At 43.4% G+C, this 7,419-nt stretch overlaps 1 protein-coding gene across 1 annotated transcript; it reads right to left on the bottom strand.

Annotated features, from left to right (window-relative positions):
* Positions 1-307: 307 nt before the first annotated feature.
* Positions 308-3,714, bottom strand: LOC117862383 (mitochondrial outer membrane import complex protein METAXIN). The gene is made up of 6 exons (XM_034745841.2): positions 3,483-3,714; positions 2,645-2,985; positions 2,476-2,552; positions 2,275-2,335; positions 1,815-1,980; positions 308-826 (listed from the first exon to the last, which is right to left on the bottom strand). Exons 1-6 carry the CDS (start codon positions 3,658-3,660, stop codon positions 648-650), a joined length of 1,002 nt encoding a protein of 333 aa, XP_034601732.1. The 5' UTR covers positions 3,661-3,714; the 3' UTR covers positions 308-647.
* Between the last annotated feature and the right edge of the window lie 3,705 nt (positions 3,715-7,419).

Below are 7,419 nucleotides of genomic sequence, written 5' to 3'. Positions count from 1 at the left end.
CAGCGCCGGAACACCGCGCCCTACGCGCGGCAGGAGGGGACCGCCGGGAATGCGTCGGAGCAGACAACGCAGCGCCATGCTGGACATTGCTGGTTGACATGTACAAGCAACGCGCGTAGTCTCAAGAGAGCTCTTGTACTCTCAGCAAAGCAGCTAACAGCCGGCGTGAAGACGCTTCGGCGATCGGAAACCCTGGCGCGCGCGAGCTTTCGCGGGAAACCCTTGGTCGACTCGGAATCAGGCTCGTGAAAAGCACTCCATCCCACGTCTCCATATCCGAACACGAGACTAAATTGAACTTCACAACTCAAAAGCAAGGTACTGCCAGAGCAACCTTTATTTTGCAAACCAGTAATATTGACTGGACAGAAGTTCAGACCAACAGATTCGACATGTGTCAAAGAAGCATCTCCAAAGCTCCAAAATTCGAATCTGCTTACAGTTGGATTCACTTAAGCCACACAAAAAAAAGAGGGGCACGGTGGGCCCAGATTATGAAGCCGACCAAGGCCCACAAACTCGGTGTATTCATAGTTACAGTATCAAGTGCATCACATCTCACTGACGGTGGGAACAAATTTTCACAGCACCCAACAAGGGTGTAGGCTGGGCTTGAAACGAATCATGTAGTACAACATAGGGAGGATCTAATCTTCATAATCTAAGCCGTCGTCATCGTCTAGCTCCAAACTATCAGCCCCACCCATCAGTGATAGGAACACGAGGACTCCAACAAGCTGTGCGGCCAGGAAGTACTTTGATCTTTGCCTGAATTTCTTTTCCTCCTCGGTCCGTTCCTTCTTGGCTCTGGGTTTCGGCTTATAACCTAAGAACACCAAACGACAATAAGATGTCTGGAAACAGTCAAGAATATAAGCAGCACAAGTGCCTAGATAACAACCCTCAAAAAGAAAGTGCCAAGATAACAGGGGAAATGAGCCAGGTGAAGTTCAAGTGCAACTTGCTATCACTACTTCAAAATTTCCTCAATGCATTTTACTTATCTCATTTTCAAATGAAAGTGCACACAAGTAAAATGTACAAAAGTAAATATTGTGATAAACCCCTCGACATGAAATTCTGACCAAATATTCCCAAACATATCTGATGAAAATCATTTTGCCAGATGAGCCCAAGTACCATTATTCTGCCCATATGCAACCTATGTATAACCATATAGATTTTCCACTCCTATCCTATAACTAAGCATCGTTTCACACAGTTCCTTTTGGTACAACTTCTTGATTCAATGAAATCAAGAAACAGTTTGAGCCACCAATGATCCAGGATTACAGAAAGTTTTTGGCCGCTAAAATGCTTTTTTTCAGGGAAATACAATAGGGTGTTATTTAGCGCAGCCACTGCTTTACTTTGTAATGAAATGCATTTTTGAAGGGAATAAGTCATCACTTCATACAGAAATATTATGGCTAAATGCGGATGAGTAGACTGCAGAATGCAGATGGCCTTAAACAGTTCAGTGTGTGCATATAATAGCCATTGGCAATAGCACAGATAAAAATAATGATTTTCAGACAAGCAGATCTTAGTTTCTTCACCGTACCTAATTAAATATTGAATGAAATGCATTATTGTATTAAATTCGACAAAATGACAAGCAACAAAGACAACCTGAAAGCATTTGCAGCTCCAGGAAAAAATACTTATAATGGGTGCTAAAGTAAGGCAGAGTTAGGTATAAAATGGCACCATCCAATTTTTAATGTTCCGACAGGTTATCTAGTAGAGTGTTCGTGCTATAACTACCAATCTCTGAATTTTGAACATCTGAATAAAGTGATCAGTTTGCTTACTTTGGCCAGCAGATGCTCTTTTCCTGGGGGGGGATGATGATGATGGACTGGGTGATGATCCTAACCCTGATGATGATGAGTCTTCCAGCAATTGGATCTTGTGGTGCTCTACAAAGTTCACCAAGTTTTCATGCTTCTGCAAAGTGCCCCTCAGCACAGATGTGTCCTAAAAAGCAGAAGTAAGATCAGAACATGCCTTGAAGTTTATCAAAACATAGTCAAGAATGTTTTGAATCATTTGCTGGACGGACTTAGGTTATAGCTAAGGAAATTCTTCACAGCATAGATAAGCAACTTAATTCCCCTACTGCTAACGCTGGAGGCATCCGAGATTTGCACCAGTTCTTTTAAATAATGTGCTTGTGCAATTGGGCATCTGTGTTTCCAATGTTTCTATGCAATTATACATTAGGCGGTGTTTGCCATCTGGATGTACATCTGAGTATGGAGGGAAACTTACAGGCAATGCATTGAGCACAAAAAGAGCATGTCCAAGGAAAAGAGCATCAACATCTGTAGGGCTTCACAAAGAGAAATAGAAATATTAGTGCTCCATAAAAGTCGCATCAGGACAAATATCCAAGTGCCAGTAACAGTAACCATAAAAAAGCACAAAGAAATATGCCGATTCAAGTGAAACAGGTAAGGATCAGTAGCTTACCTATTATCAAATAGAAAGACTTGATCCCCTAATCTCAAAGACAATGTGTCATATGCAGCACTTGCCTTCTGGTATATCTGTTTAAATAAAAAAAATTGCATCACAAGCTATTAGTGTGCCACCCGGGCAAAAAAAAGGACTAGGGAAATAATGAGTAGGGAGTAGGAACCTCCTCTTCTTTTTCTGCAGCATTAAGCTTCGTTATATCCAGTAGTTGCTTCACATCTCTAGCTTTCTTCCAATGGAGTATCTTTCCAATGGGCCAGGGGAGATCAGAGAAGTATATATCATGCGCGATGCTTCCATCAGAAACCACCCAGAGTTCATACTGCAAAGCATCCGCGAGCCAGGTCGAAACCATGGCCTTCGTGGACAGCACATCAACGGGAGAAATGCTTGGGTGCTTTGAGTTCAGGTCCAAAATTTTCTCCACCTTGAGATACTCAATCACACCTCCTTTCTCATTGTTGAACGCCACACAATCACTGAATTCGACATATGGTATGTGATCTGTGGAATCAAAAATTAAGGTGTAAGCAAAGCAATTGCCTCTCGCACATGGCTCAAAAAATATTCTAGCACACCAATGTATGACTCTCCCCGCAGCAATCTACAGATTTATTCCCTTGTACCGCTATCTACATCTTCATGCGCATCCAGGTTCGTGCACAGTGCTGGGACTGCTGGGCGCTGAGCCTGGGCACTGTGTGCTGAGACTGCAAACACCCAGCTTAAACCAAGAGACTGTTAAATACGCCTGTTGCAGATAAACTGACTCATTTTACAAGGACCATACCGAAAACAGCTCACTATCTGTATGGATTTATCTGCAAATTCAAGCGTTACAAGCAATCCCTCCCCAACCAAACATTTCCAACTGTTTTGATATTAAGAGTAGTTAGTAAGTCCAGAAATATATTGCATGTAACTTTCATGTCAGAAATATAATTTGGAGGGCGGGGGGGCGGAAGAGAGGGCAGGGCTGCGGGTGCGGGCGGGGAGCTCACCGGCGTCGGGGAAGGAGGTGTCGACGTGGATGTCGAAGGGGACCTGCGCCATCCGGAGGTAGAGGAGCACGGGGAGGCTGGTGGGGCAGGCGGTGGGGAGCCCGAAGCACGGCTTCCGCGCCACCAGCACCTTCCGCTCCGCCGCCTCCCACTCCGCGGCGGCCGCCGCCGATGCCATCCGAAGCGGTGGGCTGGGGTTTGGACCTGAGGAAGGAGGCGGGCCCCTTAAGAAGGCCTAAAGAGCCGAGATTCCCAAGTGTGACTGGGATCGGGCCCGTCAACATATTTGTATGCAACAAAACAGGTCAGATAGGTTACCGATGAAAGCAGGAATCGAACCTGTCAGTTCATTATCTGAAAGATGAAAATAGAAAAGTTGTTTCATCTTCCCAAATTCTGGCAGAATTTGCCCTTTCAGCATGCAGTTTGAGAGATCTGCTTTCTGAAGCCCAGAGATATTGGTTAACTGAACTCGGATTGACCCAACAAGGTTATTTCCACCTAAGGGCTAATTTGGCAAGGAGGGGAGCAAAACCTAGCGTGGGGAGGTATATTATCGGCACTTGAGATCCCGGATTCAGGGATGTTTGGATACGAGGTGCTAAACTTTAGGAGTGTTGCTAATTAGAAGGACTAAACATGAGCTAATTATAAAACTAATTGCAGAATCTCTATACTAATTCGCGAGACGAATCTATTGAGCCTAATTAATCCATGATTAGCACATGAGTAGCAGCACATTGTCAAATCATGGACTAATTAGGCTCAATAGATTCGTCTCGCGAATTAGACTCCATCTGTGCAATAGATTTTGTAGGTAGTCTATGTTTAATACTCTTAATTAGTATCCAAACATCTTATGCGACGGGTACTAAACTTTAGGAGGTGTATCCAAACACCTCCTTATACCCTGCGTAAGTTTAGCAGACAAGGGCACAAATCCCTAGTTGCAAAACTAATGCTCAAAACAATCAGAAAAAATCGAGAAACAAGTAATAGAAATTTTGTTCGTATGCAAAACTTCATCAAATAAATAATGGTCATTTCTTGCACAGGAGCAATCCACCCTTACATACATTTTAAAAGTTCTAAAAACATGGTCATTTCTCATCATTACATAAATATAATTAAAATTCTGTGAAAATTAAACTCTATCTGTGGTCTTTCCACCAAGTGCTCTGGAAGTAGATGCATGCAGGACAAATTACACAGAAATAGAATAGCCTTCCGGGAGCACCATGTCAATCCTAGTTAGATCCATCGGGCTTCTGCATCAGATAATACAAGCACATAATTAGTACTTAACGGAACAATAACCAACAAACTGTACTTGTAACTGATGCACACAACCTGAGTCCTACAACCAGTAGCTACTTCTCATGGAAATAGTAGCGCATCACTAATGCATTGGTACAGAGTAAACTATAGCCTGGTTTGGTTCACTTGCTTAAATTTAAGCACCCGTCACATCGAATGTTTAGATACTAATTAGGAGTATTAAATGTAGATTATTTACAAAACCGATTACATAAGTGGAGGTTAAACGGCGAGACGAATCTATTAAGCCTAATTAGTCCATGATTTGACAATGTGTTGCTACAGTAAACATTTGCTAATGATGGATTAATTAGGCTTAATAGATTCGTCTCGCTGTTTAGCCTCCACTTATGTAATGAGTTTTGTAAATAGTCTACGTTTAAAACTCCTAATTAGTATCTAAACATTGATGTGACACTTGCTTAAAAATAAGCAAAGGAACCAAACGGGCACTATACTTCATTCTGAAGTATACTTGTAACTGAACCGCTAGAGCCCCACTAGCATGGCACTAAGGCTGGCTACCTCCTGTGCAGCTAAGCCTACTACTTTCCTGATCTGAAAATTATCCTACCATTGTTAAATCAGTGCAAAGCTAGAAAATATGGAGTGACAAGACATCAGCATTGGAATTTCAAGTGCTCGCTAGCCTATCAGGTCTGAACCCCCACTTTCAGCATCTTCCCATGATGATGTGCCATGCTAGATTATCTCCGTATCTTAATTTATCTTAGCACTAGCCCAGAACCCACTTCATCTCCTGTTAGTCCATATGTTTCTGAACATTTGATTTCAGGCATTCTAAATCTTAAAAACTGGTGAACTAGCAGACCAAAGAAGGGAGCGTCCATCATAACAGCTATATTAACTAGATGCATCTACAACAGTAGTACAACCTAGGAAAGAAGCTGGTTGAATAAATTAACAATGGATTGCACTGGCTAGTAAGGATTGCACAACGAAGCTATCTTTGGGATCTTAGCAACTGACTCTCGGATCATGTAGTGCTTCCCATAAGGGCTCTGCAATTAAACAAAAAAAGTGAAATAATTTAGCCATGTTAGCAGAAGAAGGTTCACACAAAGAAAAATTTTACATGGTTACACAAGCATTAGAAATTCATCTATTCAATCATATTTATACCAACCCTACTTGCATTTCAAGTCAGCATGATCAGACAAGAATGTTTTTCTTGAACCACACATTGAGCATATTCAAAGAGAGACACCTGATTTTTTACTTTAGCCACAGTAATCGAACATTACGATTCTTGGTTGTAATGAATGTCTTCCTGCATATCTCAGATTCAAAAAGATCCAAAGCACCATAGCATCCACTTGATTAACACACTTCTCAACTGAAAATTCTTCCTCACACCTTTTCTTTTCTTCAAGAGATTCCAAAGTTTTGTTGGTTTGGCTCTATTTGAACTCCACATATCCCTCAAGAGCAGATCCAATGTGACTTTGCTTACGCTTTTTTCCACCTTCTCCCTACCTTGAATCTTGATTTGATGAGGAAGATTGAGCTTTATTTCATTACATGCACTCGAGGTCTCTTAGCCATATGAGGCAAAGGGATTTGCCTCTATACTGGTGATGAGTTCAGATCTAAGCTTGCAGCTATACTGGTGAACTCGGTCTTCAATGAGGAGCAGACTATGAAGGGATCCCTTGAGATCTAGTTCGACTCTTACAATTTAAAAAGTTATCTTCAGTTTTAGTTCCTACAATTTAAGTGTACTGCTATTCAGTGTGTTACATGCTCATTATCGCAAACAGATTTTAGAGCTATACTTGGCTAAAGCATAAGACAATACTGCGGTGAAAGCCTTAAGCCAGGAAAATATCGAAATGTTAATGAATTATTGACCCTAGTCTAAAGGTACCAGTATCTTTCCCAAGCACCAACTCAGCTTTCGATTTTATATGTGGGCTCCCTTTTCCTTGTGTTAAAAGTGCCAACTTCTTAGTTTTTGTACTTGAATTCGGAATTGGCAAAACTTGATCCTATTTGACCTACTGTATAGATAGCCCTATTTAATAAGTTGCTCCTATTTTGGTATTTTGTGAAGGGGTTAGTGGAGGAGGTAATGGAGTAGGTGTTTCTGGTCGTGGCTTCGGTGGTACTGGTATTCAGTGTGTTACATGCTCATTATCGCAAACAAGTCTGCAAACAAAGAATTCACGAAACACACATTAAGCATCCTGGCCTTGTCCTTGTCCGGGGAGGGGATAACACACAGGAGGGGGGCGAGCTGGGAAGGGTCCTTGCCCGTGGAGTCCTGGACGCTAGCGCGGAGCCGGCTGAAGTCGTCTGCCTGGTCGGCGCCGGCAGCAGAGCTACTGCTGCTGCTTGGGGTCGGGCTCCCAGGCGAGCGATGCGGGGCGAGGGGGCGGCGCGATGCGGGAGGCGACGGAGAAGGTGGGCGCGCAGGGACGGAAGATGAGGTAGACGACGCCGGCGAAGGCGGCGGCGAGAAGGAGCGGGAGAAGGACGGCGGCGCAGCAGCACCAGCAGGCGCGGCGAGCTTCTTGTAGCGGCGCGCAGTCCGGGGGGCGGCGAGAGTGGGCGCTGCTGGAAGGATGGGTGCAGCTGCAGCGGCGTGGTCTCCGTGGCC

This window comes from Setaria viridis, chromosome 7 (assembly GCF_005286985.2).
Source record: "Setaria viridis chromosome 7, Setaria_viridis_v4.0, whole genome shotgun sequence".
Classification (NCBI taxonomy): Eukaryota; Viridiplantae; Streptophyta; class Magnoliopsida; order Poales; family Poaceae; genus Setaria; species Setaria viridis.
The sequence above is the reverse complement of the archived record's forward strand: the minus strand, read 5'-3'. Positions and strand labels throughout refer to the sequence as shown.

Coding starts and splice junctions, on each gene's coding strand:
- LOC117862383 (XM_034745841.2), bottom strand. CDS start 3,660: ATGGCATCGGCGGCGGCCGCCGCGGAGTGGGAGGCGGCGGAGCGGAAG. Junction 2,986..3,482: donor CACCTCCTTCCCCGACGCCG/GTGAGCTCCCCG, acceptor TTGATTCCACAG/ATCACATACCATATGTCGAA. Junction 1,981..2,274: donor TTGTGCTCAATGCATTGCCT/GTAAGTTTCCCT, acceptor TCTGCTTTTTAG/GACACATCTGTGCTGAGGGG.